The 13,713-nt window shown below is 42.8% G+C and overlaps 1 protein-coding gene across 1 annotated transcript; it reads left to right on the top strand.

Annotated features, from left to right (window-relative positions):
* The first annotated feature begins 2,300 nt into the window (after positions 1-2,300).
* LOC118330328 (prosaposin receptor GPR37-like) lies at positions 2,301-7,963 on the top strand. The gene is made up of 2 exons (XM_035664819.1): positions 2,301-3,710; positions 7,385-7,963. Exons 1-2 carry the CDS (start codon positions 2,769-2,771, stop codon positions 7,961-7,963), a joined length of 1,521 nt encoding a protein of 506 aa, XP_035520712.1. The 5' UTR covers positions 2,301-2,768.
* The last annotated feature ends 5,750 nt before the right edge of the window (positions 7,964-13,713 follow it).

Raw genomic sequence — 13,713 nt, 5'->3', positions numbered from 1 at the left:
TGATTCACAGTATTTCCCCAACATTACTGATCTTGGGTCAGTTACGCATTTTGCAAAGTTTGCACCAGCTGTGCTGAGATAAGAAGTAAAATGTCTCAGTTTATCCAAGTATATGTAACCTAGATTAGTTTACTGTATAAACAGTGAACCTGAAACAAGGATGGATGGATGTAGACAGTCTTATTTCTTCCATCGCAGTTTCTGACTCGTCTCACCCAGGATGTGTTTTAAATTCATTTTTGGGCATGTTTGCCTTCATTTGAGAGTTGATAGAATAGAGACAGACAGGAAGTGTGGGGGTGAGAGAAGGAAATATGAGGTGCAATAAAGGTCCTAAGATAGACTCTAAACAGCACATGCATGCGGATTAACCATTAGGTGACCAAGACGACCTCTCCCAGATTCTTACCCTGAACACAACCACATCAAACCTCCACCAAACCTCAACCATCTCTTATATTAACCCCAACAAAACATGTTCAACCTTATGGATAAACAGATTCACTTGTTTATAGTTTAAAGCTTAGAACTACCAGAACCATTCTTTGTCTGCTGGCTGGTCGGTCCACCACTTTGGTCCAGAGTGACATATCTCTGGTTCAGACATCCTAGTTCCCTTCAGGATGAGGGATTAATAATTTGGGGGATCTTTTAACATTTTCTCTTTTCCTCAACTCCTTCCTCCGTTTGTCCAATACTTTGGTTTATGTCTAAGTTCCTGTAAAACTAATGACATTTACATCAGCCACTTTGTGTTCAGTGCTACAGGAAATATTAGACATAGATCATAATAAAATCATAATTTAATGTGACTTTCTAACAATCCTCATTCTATTATTTAGAAATAACATGAAGCTGGTTCAGAAGATTTGCGCATTAAAAACTTTGAAACATGTAGAGAACTTTGTGTGAAAGTAACCATGTAAAGTCATTTACTTACTGCACACTTTTCAGTACTGATCTGCTGTGCCATCTGCTGGTCAGTTGACAGCGTAATGCACTTTACAAAAGACTTGTTATTGACACAAACTGAGCCCAAAGAAGATATACAGATACAGAATAGGGCAAACACAAATAATAATGGATGGAATTTTGTGGTCTTCATCGGTCTCAGTTTTATGTGTCTGTTGTCACTTCTACGTGTTTCCCCCCCTCTCCTCCAGAGTGCAGATGTTGGACACAGATGTTCCTGGAGAAGAGAAACCTCTACAGTCCCAAACCAAAGTGAGGTGGTAAATAAGGTCCAAATTATTGATGTTTCGAAGGCCAGAAGCAATAACTCCAAAAATTCAGTCACTTGCAGTTTTAGCTCAGAAAGTCTACACTCGCCTCTGCTTCCAGGAAGTAAAACTGTAAAACCTCTCAGTCAAAAGCCAACTTAAACTTCTTTCAGTTTAAATGATGCACATCAGATTAGTGATGGTGTAATACCCAGACTTTGCACTAGATGGCACAAACAATCTGTAAATGTTGGTTCTGGCATGAACTTCCCTTTAAGTACAAGTGAACCATTTCTTTACTGGAATTTATTTAGTTTTTCTTTGACTTTTCAGCAAATTCCAAAGGCATTTCGGGGAATGTCTGGTGTTAAATTTAAGCTTTTAATAATTGAATGATGATCTTTGTAGAGTTACTGTACAAATATCACAAGTACACTATGAATTCCTGCAGGATTATTTAGAAATGTCTGTATTTATGTTTTTCTGTGAAACTTAAGTAAGTATTCCTACAATGATATTAGTCTATATCCAGAAACAGAGAATAGTACTTTACTGTACTTAGCTTAAATCCCTAAATATCAAAATGTGTATTAGTTGTTGTATAACATTAATTCATGCACTACAAAACTGCAAGTCTTTAAAAGCGAATAAAGTTTTTCTTCATTTTTAAATAAGTTTAAATAAGAAGTTTGTGCCTGATCATTTTGTGCTTGAGGTCTACCGAGTTCAGAAAGCTTCTATCTGAAAAACTTTTACATTTTAATAAAAGTTTGAGTAATACATTGAGGACCGCTGCCATCAATGTCATTTCAGGAAAACGATAAAAACGTCTTTAAGGCAAGCTCTTTTATCAAAAGTGTTCACATAAAAAAATATTGTCAGTGTGACTCACACACGGTAATCCCACACAGATTACGGCTCAGTGTGTTAATTGTACACTTGATTAGGGTTTGACAGATAACTCCCTCCTCCCCCTCCCTCCCTTGACAGATAACTCCCTCCTCCCCCTCCCTCCCTCCCTCCCGCCCGCCTTCCGCCTCCTACTCTCGGGTCCTCTTCTCTCTGTCTCTCAGACGGAGCTTGGCGTCCCCACCGGCCATATTTCACCGCGCTCTCTCCCGGCCCCCGAGCGCTCTGGAGCGGCTGTGCGCGCAGAAACTTCATGGGACGGACGTGGACCTGCCCCGGGTGGGATTCAGCACTCTACCCCCACCCCCTCCATCAGCTGCAGAGGATCTGAACAGTCAGTTTACTTTTTCCATCCCAGTTTGAGGACATTCTTTCCCCTCTGGTTTGTTGTCTCTTTGGTGATGCCTCCAGACTGGAGCCGCTCCGGGACGCACCATAACCCGACAGGTGCTCCTCTGATACACGAGCAGAGACTTTGTGTGAGCTGTTTGCGCGCAAAGATGAAGGAAAACTGATTATTTGTGCCAGTTTAAAGTTCAGATTTTTGCTTTTTTTGGACTGATTATCAGAAACCAGTGATGGATCGATCATTTTGGAAAATGCATCAGTTTGATCTGAGGGGTTAGAAAGAACCACACGATGCTGCTTCCATTCTCGAGGTTACTGTGTTTGTGGCTCTCCAGCGAGGCCGTTGCGAGTCAGTTCCACTGGAAGAAAACAAAGACGACTTTCAGTCCTCATTATGAATCCACCGCCGCTGACAGGAATGCGCAGAGCCAGAGATGGCGCACGGTCATCGGGGAGGACAATGGGGGGACGCGCGACGCAAATGCGCACGCCTCGTGGCTGGATACTGTAAACCCGTCATTCCCTGAGTGGCTTGGACCCCAGAAACCCCAAACCGCTGTGCGTAAAAGCGATGCGCAGAATGGAGCGCGGCGCATACCTGTACACGGAGACGAAGCTTTGCGCACGGGGGGGCCGCGGAGCGATGGATTCAGCCCGGGAGAAGTGCTCAAACAAACCCCGCATGGACTCACCTGCAGCCTCGGAAGAACTGGACACAACCGGCGGAAGAGACGGAGCGCAAAACCCAGAAGGGCGAAGCGGAGCGAGCCGCTGCAGGACGGAGCCGCGGGCGCGTGGGAAGCTCTGCCCGTGGCCATGGCACAGGAGCAAGAGGCCGGACCCCCCTTCGGACTCAACACCAGTGACTACGAGGAGGAGTACTCTCTGCCAGACTTTCCCGACACCACGCCGTTCGTGCCGGTGAACCCGCGGACCAGACGGAAGCAGGTGAAGAACCCGTTCTACCCGGTCACCGCAGAGTCCTACGGAGCCTACGCGGTCGTGATCACCGCCGCCGTCATCTTCAGCGCGGGGATCATCGGGAACGTGTCGGTCATGTGCATCGTGTGTCACAACTACTACATGAGGAGCATCTCCAACTCGCTGCTGGCCAACCTCGCGCTCTGGGATTTCATCATCATCTTCTTCTGCCTGCCGCTCGTGGTGTTCCACGAGCTCACCAAGAACTGGCTGCTGGGGGAGTTCTCGTGCAGGATCATCCCCTACCTGGAGGTGAGAGGGCAGGGGTCGGGTTCTGGGTCTGGGTCTGGTTCTGAGGTTGGTGGAAGTGACTGAGTGTATGTGTACGGTGTTTGTAAGGACGATCCTGGGATCACGTATGACGTCATTTTGTAGGCGAATTTCTCACATCCAATTGCCAGTGGAGTTTCTGAACAGAGGTTTTAATAATGAAAATGATGATAGATGGTGATGAGAACATTCTGTTAAACGTTTTGTTCTACACGAATCAACACAGTGTACACCATGTTTGAACCACGCACCAATGGTATCAGTTGATCTATATACAGAAATAAATGATGGGTTACATGTTTTTTTCAAGTAAAGTTTATCTGAATTTAATATGAGGCCTTAGCAGTCTAATCAAATCAGTCTCAGTCAAGTCTGTTTAGTACAAAATTCCCTCTCTGGACAGTGTCTCTGTGCTAAGCTGCAAAGAGGACATTTTATATTCCCTCCAGGCACATTTTTTAAACTGCAACAGAGGAGTGAGGAGAGCAACACCTGTAGGAGGCATGGCCTTATGGCTACATTCAGTCCCTCCAGGATGTATGTTGCAATGTTTTTAGACATTGTTTTGCCATGAAATATGAGGACAATATGCAGAAAATGCAAGAAAATTGCAAAAATAGTTGAGATTTCGTTTGTAAGATTCATTAAAAACCACTTGCCAAAAGGCCACTTGCTCCAGGGAGAATAAAAGTGCACTGTTTGGACAGTGTAAATGTGAGATGTTAGTGCTGCAGGGTCTGCCTGCACGCTAACATCAAATTTGTGTAAAAAGTTGCAGTGATTGGACAAAATTCACGGTTGTTGATTGAATTGGAGCGGGTGAGTAGTGTGTAACGTACAGAGTCAGAGATATAGAGCTGGGAGCCTCTGAATGCAGCTTTATGGCGCTTTGACAGCAGCTCAACATACATATTAGAGAGTATGAGGATGAGAGACGCCACCCCCCTTGTTAGAAAAATGCCCCTTGTTTATCCCTCTCCATCCCCTTGAAGCAGAGAGTGCAGGGAAGGAGAGGTTGTTAAGATGAATATGTTAATTGAGTCTGCCTGACCCATCCATCCATTATCTGACTGAGGCTGAGCCTGTCCTGACATCCGTGTGGCCCTCGTACCTGACCCGTGAACCGTGTAAACCATTATCCACTGCCACCCAGTCACACCTGACACCCCAGTCCTCCCACTACAATACAAAGAGTTTACTCCATCTGTCGGTCAGAGAATAAGTAGACCTATACAGAACAGAATGAGGCAGTGTTTATTGAACAGAATATTTTCTACAGAATCTTCAATTTCAAACCATACAATTTAGTTTCAGTCTGTGAAATAAAAATATAAGGACGTACATTTAAAATTTTCCTTTATACTTTTTCATGTTGATGTGAACGGGTCACATTAGGTGAATTAGGTGGACGGTGGCTCCAGACTGCAGTCAGGGGTTAAATCAGGTTTAATGTCGCCTAATGTGAAGGGTCTTTAATCTGATCAGTGTCACATCAGGCTGCAGAAAACAAGACGACACCTGCTCCACACGAGACATCCTGCTGTCCAATCAGAGTGAAGATCAGGATTAATGAAGAGTCTCTCAGACTGAGATTAGAGAAAGACGACCCCCCCTCTGATCAGTCTTCATCAGAGGAAACAGGACAAGGGGTTCTGAGATTAGATCTGGATATATAGATGTTTTCTTTAATTTCATAGATTGTATATCATCTTGGTTTGATCCCCTGAGCTGCACTGAAGGGAAATCTTAAAGCTTCCTGCACAGAGCCCTGACCTCCACTCCATCCGACACCTTCAGGAGGAACTGGATCACCGGCTGCGAGTCAGACCTGATCACCCAATTTAAGCGTTGTAATTCACTAAAAGCTCTTCCCTGCGGCCAGGTTCAATATCTGGTGGAAAGGCTGAATCCAGAAGAGTGGAGGCTGTTAAAGCAGCACATTAATGCCTGTGATGTTGCAATCACATGGTCAACTGTCACACATGGCTGCAAGGTTCAGCTGTCCACATACTTTTGGCCATTTAGTTGCGATGCAGCTTGTAATCCCAGTGTTTGTGTTGGTGATGTTGAGCTGAAGCTGACAATGTTGACATGTTTTAAATCAGCTGAATGTCTGGTGTGTAAATACTAGCAGCAGGTTCACATGTCGAGTGTAAAATCTTTTTAATGTAAGGTCGATAAACAAAAGGTTGTATTTAGGTTCAACTTTAATCTTCTTAGCAGCAGCAGCAGCTCTCCGTGTTGGAGATGATGACCTACATAACATCAGTGATAATTACTGATGTCACCAACTGTCATCTTCTATTTCATTTGTTAGGATACTGTCCTTTAATTTACTTCCGAATTAATAAAAACCTACACATATACACTAAATATACTATACTATAAATCTACAAAAACTAATTTGAAGTAGGGGAATAAAGAGCAGTTGATGAGCTCACTCCTGTTGTCTCTGTTTAATGGAGCGTAATCGCACAAAACAGCAAGTGGGTTAAAACGGAAAACTGCTGTGACACACACACACACACACACACAGAGAGAGAGTTGTTGCAGGGTAAAGGTCAGCAGCTTGACAATCTGTGGCTGAGTTCCTGTCATATCAGAGATACTATAATTACCAGTTTCTAACTTACATCTTACATCAACATCCAAGTAATAATCATGACTACCGGATTTTTCTCTCAGCGATAAATAATACAAACGTGACTGACAACAGAACAAACGGATGTCCATCGTGTTAATTAAAGTTAATTAAACCCAGATTTAATGAATATGAGTATTTTAAACTCGCACATGGTCAACTCTACTTTAAGTGTGTTTCCACCCACCTGTTTGAATGCACATTTTCAATTGTCAAAAGTGCCAACACCTGTTTATCTCCGTGAACCGGCTCCTTATATTCACAGAACAGCAGTGGATGGACACATGTGCATTATTTAGAATTTTGTTTAGCATATTTTCTGCAAATCTGGTTCAAATTTGTGCTGCATTTGGATGCAAAATTAACTTCTCTAATGATACAAGCGTCTTGAGTTGTCAGATCTTTCCATCTCTACCAACCATCATATATGATATGAATGCAGCAGTCAAATGGCGAGCTGTGAGAATAGCTTGAGCAGAGAGTATAGGTAAAAAGTTGGAAAGATGACATTAGAAGTAAGTATGGGTGGATATCATAGACAAACTGTTACAATGACGTTTAACACACACACATACACTGCTGCACTGGAACAACTTCATAGACCAAAGAGAGACTGTTCTGAGTAACAGAAGGTAGTGGAACAACAGGACAGGAAGTGACAGGACTCTGGCAGCGTTACCCTGTGTCCTCACACCAGACACACACAAACACACACACACACACACACACACACACACACACACACACACACAGACACTACTGGTTTCCGTGTGTCCTTCATACAGTATGAAATGTTTAGAGCTGCTGAGACACAACAGAGAGGTTGTCAGGTTTCTGACATAACACAGAGCAGAAGAGTGTGTGTGTGTGTGTGTGTGTGTGTGTCTGAACTGTATGTTCCTCTTCTCCTTTTCTGGGTCATTCTTCCCAAAAAGTAGTCACGCCAGAAAGAGTGTGGAGAACTTTGTAAGTTTACATTGAGAAGTGTAACCCGAGGTTCCTCTTCTCTTCCCAGGTGGCTTCTCTCGGGGTCACGACCTTCACACTGTGCGCTCTGTGCATCGACCGTTTTCGTGCTGCCACCAACGTGCAGATGTACTACGAGATGATCGAGAACTGGGCGTCCACCACGGCCAAGCTTGGCGTTATCTGGGTGGGTGCCCTGCTGCTGGCGCTGCCCGAACTGCTGATCCGGCAGCTGGTCACTGAGGACGGCGATCCACCAGACGTGACGCCATGCGAGCGTTGCGTAGTCCGGATCTCCACTGACCTCCCAGACACGCTGTACGTCCTGGGACTCACATACACTGGTGCACGCCACTGGTGGTACTTTGGCTGCTACTTCTGCTTGCCGACACTGTTCACCATTTGCAGCTCACTGGTCACGGCCCGCAAGATCCGCCACGCAGAGCGGGCCTGCATCCGTGGCAGCAAGAAGCAGATCCAGCTGGAGAGCCAGATGAACTGCGCCGTGGTGGCGTTGGCCATCCTCTACGGCTTCTGTATCATTCCAGAGAACATCTGCAAGTTCAGGGAGAAACCGCTGGTATCATCTGCCACCTGTGTCAGCCAGCTGCTTTGCTCTTACCTGTAAGGTCGTGCTCGAGTTTACGGCCTTGTGTGCTGCTGAATTAACGATTTATCTTGCGTGTTCTGTGTCCACGTTAATTGCAATTCCTGATGATGCTGCTGATACTTGCGAACGGAGTGCGGGCCCTTATTCCGCCGCCGCCCATCTCTCCTCTTTTGTGGCCCATCCGCTGCGACGAGTGCGGCCCGACCCACCCCCCCACCGCCGCCGCCAGTGACGTCGAGAACGAGGGCACCACCACAGAGCTGGAGCTGTCGCCATTCAGCACCATGCGCAGGGAGGCATCCACGTCCGCTGCCTACACTGCCGTGGGGACACACTGCTGAGGTCAAAGGTCAACAGCGTCAGGTGGAGTTTGTTCCGGGTCGTTCTGCTGATTGTGTTCAGGAATTTGATTGGTGGACGCGTTGACATATCAGGCTGTAAATTACTGAGTTTTTAAAGACTTGAGTGGAATCAACTCCAAAGTGTTGAACCAGTTTGTCCTTTCACTGTTTACAGAATTTACATATAAAAGAACACACAGTCAGTATTGGTTATCATATATTTAGTTCTTTTTCATTAACTCACCAGTATTTTACTGAAGCTGCACTCAGTCTTACTTTTTGATCATTGTCACTGTATTTTACAGAAGCTGAGAGCCGACATGGACCCTGAACACTTCCTGCTCCTTTTCTTGAGATCACGACGTAGTCCAACAATGTACACTGAGTCGCTATGTCAAACAAATGTGGTTTGACATCTTAACATAAATCTTGAGATAAATGATAATTAAATTGGATAAAGTTTTATTTTATGTCTGTAATTTCAGTTCCTCTGAAAAAAGAACTTATTTTAGTTTATTTATAAAGCAATTGTTAAATTTCCTGTAAAGAACAGATCAATTTAAAACCAAAATATTCATTTAACATTCCTTTTTTGAGTCATTCTCCAAATATATTAAATGTAGAAAAATTTTACGTTTTTCTATGTTCAGCTGACCTGCTGCACACTCACTAAAAGACTTTCTAGCAATTATTTGAAATCAGGCATCTACCAATCAGACACTGTCTTATAGACATTGTTCTTTCCAGGAAACTACAGATCCTTAAAATAAAGTGCTACCATAAGTTGTTGTGTTGGGATAATGGGCATAAAAAATGGTCGTCACCTATAGTTTTGTACCTTTGGATGTTCCTGGTTGTTTTCTTTCCTTTCTTTGTGTGAGTGAGTCAGTGGGACGTACAGTAGTGTACTGAGAATGGCCGTTGACGCTGTGTTGTGTTGATGATGATGATGTTGTGAATCAGTTCTGGCTGTGCGAGTGTGTTGCTCTTCACTCTGTGTTTGATAGCAGAAGACTGCACTCTGTACGGTGCATGTGTAATGACAGAGCTATTGTTTTTTTTAGCCACAAGAGAAGTGTCACTTTAATAAAGAAATATATTTAAAATAGATTTTTGAACCCCGTTTGCATTTAGTTGATTTATTTGTTCGATGGCAGCCCATTGTGGTCTCAAAGAGTAAGAAGGCAGAAACAAAATCAGGGCTGGGTGGCCCGTCACTTTGTCGTAGAACATGCAGTTTTTCCCACATTGAAACAGCATGGGGCGAATGCAATCATGAAATTTGTGTATATTCTCACAGATGCAAAGTAAATACACATCAGTTCAACTTTTGTTCTTTTTTTTTTTTGGAGGGGGGGGGGGCACAGTAGTGTTTTTTATAGACACAGTATGAAAGTGTTGGAGTAAGTATGTGAAGGAAACACGTTCATCCAAAAAAGAAGCAGAGTGAGTCTGTCCATCCAGAGGACACAGCTGCCATTGTTTGTACAGTTGAGACTCAAAACAACATGTCCTCATCCACTCACAGTGACCACCACTGACAGTCAGTCCAACAAACTGCAGAACCTGAAGGCAGCCAGCACTCACAAGTCAATGCAAGAACATTATTTATGCAAATCATTTTTTTAATTAACTTCATTTGCTCAAATGCAAAAAAAACAACAACATAAAAACAAAAACTTTTCCTCCTGATTACAGTTTATTTGCTGCATCACGCTCAACACAAATCTCAGCTGTTTTTTCTCTCGCCATCGTTTCGTCATCATCATCGCCGCCCATCCAGGGAGGACACAGCACGGCATTGTCCTCGCCTCCCGTTGACATGACGACGGAGGGAGTCTGCCTCTCAGCTGGCTACCACAGTGAACAGCGCTACAGTACCACAGACAACACATCGAGCCTCATTTATTCTGAAAGAAGTTGTCACTGATGGTTTCAGGTCTGAACCAGTGCAGTCTGGCCTTTAAAGAACACATCCTGTCCTTACTGTTGGTTTAGTAAACGAGTCAAACATCAAAATAAAACTGCAGTACCCATGTTAACAAGTGCTGATTGCAGGGATAACCATCATTAATAAATTGTAAATTGAAAGTTAATTAAACTTTAAAAACAAGAAAATTACCATTAATAATCTTTACTATACTATCATTAGTAATGCTATAATTTATGCTATTTTATCATTCATTTGTGCAATATAAAATCATCCGTTTATAAATTACATATTGTATCATAACTGATAAGAGACGATAATGCCAGAACAAACCAAAACACTGACTCCAGAGGGGGCCTTGGCGGTTTTCAATCTGCAATTTCACCTCTATATGCCACTAAATCCTACACACTGGTCCTTTAAATGTTTACGATGTTAGAATGTTTGTAACATATTTAGCCCTGTATTTAAGCATGAGAATAGAATTGTGGCTTGTTAATTTATCATTCATCAAAATGCCGTCTCTAGGACATTAGCATGAGCATGTTAACATGCAAATGTTTAATTTGTAATGTTTGGCATGTTAATGTTGTAATTTTAGTTCTATTAACATATATAGTTAGTTACATTTTAGTATGAGCAAGATACCAACAATGCAATGCAGTTTTGCCAGTTAGCTTGTTAGCATGCTAATTTAGCATTAATCTGCAGCTGAGACTGACATGGATACAATCATTAGTTTTAGAAGTACGTATACTGCCATGAACTGAAGAAGTACAAGATTTGACCAGATAATTAGAGGATCCCCAGGATTCATTGTCTGTGCATTGTCTGTACAAATTTTCACGGCAATCCATCTGATATGTTTTACTCTGGACCAGGGTCCCTATAACTTCATTAGCTCACAACCAACCAACAGTAACAAATGGATTCCTGGCCTGAGGGGTTGTTGAACTGCAAGGCTATTTGTATGTTCTGCACAGCTCCCAGCCTGAATCCCGAGAAAATCCACATTCCTGAATCCAGGCAATGTGTGACGCTTGAACATCAACACTGCACCATCAAATATTTCTGCGATTGTATCTGCAAAGATGTGATGGTAAAATTGTTTTGTTGCATGGAGGGCATTCAACCATCAGACCAGATACTTTGCCTCAGCTAAACGCCACTTGGTGGCATGTATTTTGAGTAGCAAGGGCACAATTTTAGTTTTCTTAGTATTAATTTCCTTTGAATAATTACATAACATTTTTGTCTAATTGTACTCATCGCAGAATCACCAAGAGGAGACTCTTTGTATGTTAACCACATTCTTCTCTAATCACCCGTTTGGCTTTGATTTGCTCTCTGGCACCAAACTTGCGTGTTTGGGTCTTTTGTAAATGAGGCTGGCAGCCCCAGTCGCTGCTCCAATAATTAGACATCCCCATTCATTCAGAAACAATGGGGCAACGGGTACACTGAGGCTCCGCTGCTGAACAGGCTGCTCACTGACCTTCTCCCAACTGCTCCCAGGACTGTTTTCTGGAATGAAACGGATGTCCTGGGTGGGCTGGGTTCGCTGCCCCTGATTGGCGGACAGGAGCCAGGCTTCCACGACAACCAGATCAGACGTCCTGGATGGTGCAGATTCAGGTAACCTTTTTTCTGCTGGGATGTCTACACATCAAAACAGCCATACACTAATCCTTATATTGCTAATTAGACATTAAGAGACACATTTTTAACAATATACCAGTTGGCAACAGCTGTCTAACTAAACCACTGTACGAACCCACCTAATTTATATGTCTAAAGGGTAGGTTAAATAACAGGTATGTTTAATGCAAAACAATCAATACTGCTGCTTCAATAGCAGTTGAATCAACACCTTTCTAAACATTACAAACTTCATGAAGGACGGATTTATTGCAGGACTGCAGGCTGGGTGCTTCCTGCCTTTTGTACCAACCAAGAGTAAGTTAGATGACCCGTCACTAGTCAGATGTCACACACTAATCCTACTGTAGTTTCAATAAGCCACCCAGCCAACCAAGAAATTACATCTATATGCTCATACTTTTAGTTTGCATCAGCAAATAAGTTTTGAGGGAAACTTGACGCTGACCGGATTATGTTGATGTTTCATAGCATAATGTTAATTAAATCCAGCATAGTTTTATTATTTCTATTTTTCAACACAATATCCCATCCTGCAATATAATATTTGCAGCTGGTGAATTATGCATTATTAAACTTTTTATGGTTATATCTAACCACTCACTCACTCATCAACCCTGCAGCAGATAAATATGCAGTCAGAAATTTGCTCATCATCCATTATGGAAGTCTGACCAAAAGTTGTATGATCTACATATCTTCAAGTGTTGGACTGATGCACCAACATCACCATCCTTACTTCCTGTTGTTCTCAGACTAAAAAGATTTAAAAAAATAAATAAATAAATTTGACTGCAGAACTACTTCTTCCCTCTCCTCTGCAGTGTGACAGTGTTGCTAGCCAGCTCCGACTCTGCAGCAGCTTTTTGTGCCTCTGGGTGAAGAGTCTTAATGGAGGCCGACTACAGCTGCTGTCAGAGAGCTGCAGGGATCTGATTCACTCTAAAAAGACCCTCCAGGCGTCTGCTACAGCACCCTCCACAAACTCTTCACATCCAATCAGTTTTTTCACATAACAAACTGAAACTCTGCAGACTCAAGTGTCACTTCCACACAGTCTGCTGCTGATTCTCACAGCCAGAAAAGACAAAGAAGAGAAACCTCCAGGCTGGAGACACGTAGTTTCAGGATTTATGATCAAACTGAAATGTTGTGTTCGTAGAACTGTTCTTGAATGGTTATAAAGCCGCAGAAAAAAAAAGAAAGAAAAAAAGTTGTCAGCAGAAACAGTGAAAATGTGAAACACAAACACGAATCAAACCACAAGGGTAGCACTTACAGGGCTGCATAAAAACTGCTGAGTGGCATTAAAACTAATATGATCCACACCTGCTGAAGAGTTTTTAATGGTGATTTAATGACTTCAAAGTTAAAGTGTTTAACATTTAGGAGGATCTATTGTCAGAAATTGAATATAATATTCATTGGTACATTTTCATTAGTGTATTATAACCTGAAAAAAAAAAATTGGGTTTTTGTCACCAGAATGAGAGGTTTTAAACTACAGATGGAGCAGGTCACCTTCCACTGAGTCCGCCATGTTGAACCGCCATGTTTTTTACAGTGGCCCCAAACGGACAAACCAAAAACTACCTTTTGCCATTCGATACTAAATACCCATATATGTAGGTTTTCAGCTGAAACAAGTGGTTTAGGGGTTTAGATACCCTTTAACCCCTTTGAAGAAGATCAGAGTGAAGGGTTAAAGATAATTATGTAGATAAATGTGAATGGGGAAAGGATCTGAGAGCCTGTCCGCCCAATTATCACAATGAAAGAGCCTTTTGACAAACAGTTTGAGTCAGCATCCATAATGTATCTGCTCTGACAGAAAACAG

This window comes from Morone saxatilis, unplaced genomic scaffold (genome assembly GCF_004916995.1).
Source record: "Morone saxatilis isolate NCDOM2014 unplaced genomic scaffold, NCSU_SB_2.0 Contig2, whole genome shotgun sequence".
NCBI lineage: Eukaryota > Metazoa > Chordata > Actinopteri > Moronidae > Morone > Morone saxatilis.
This window is presented reverse-complemented; position numbering and strand designations above follow the sequence as displayed.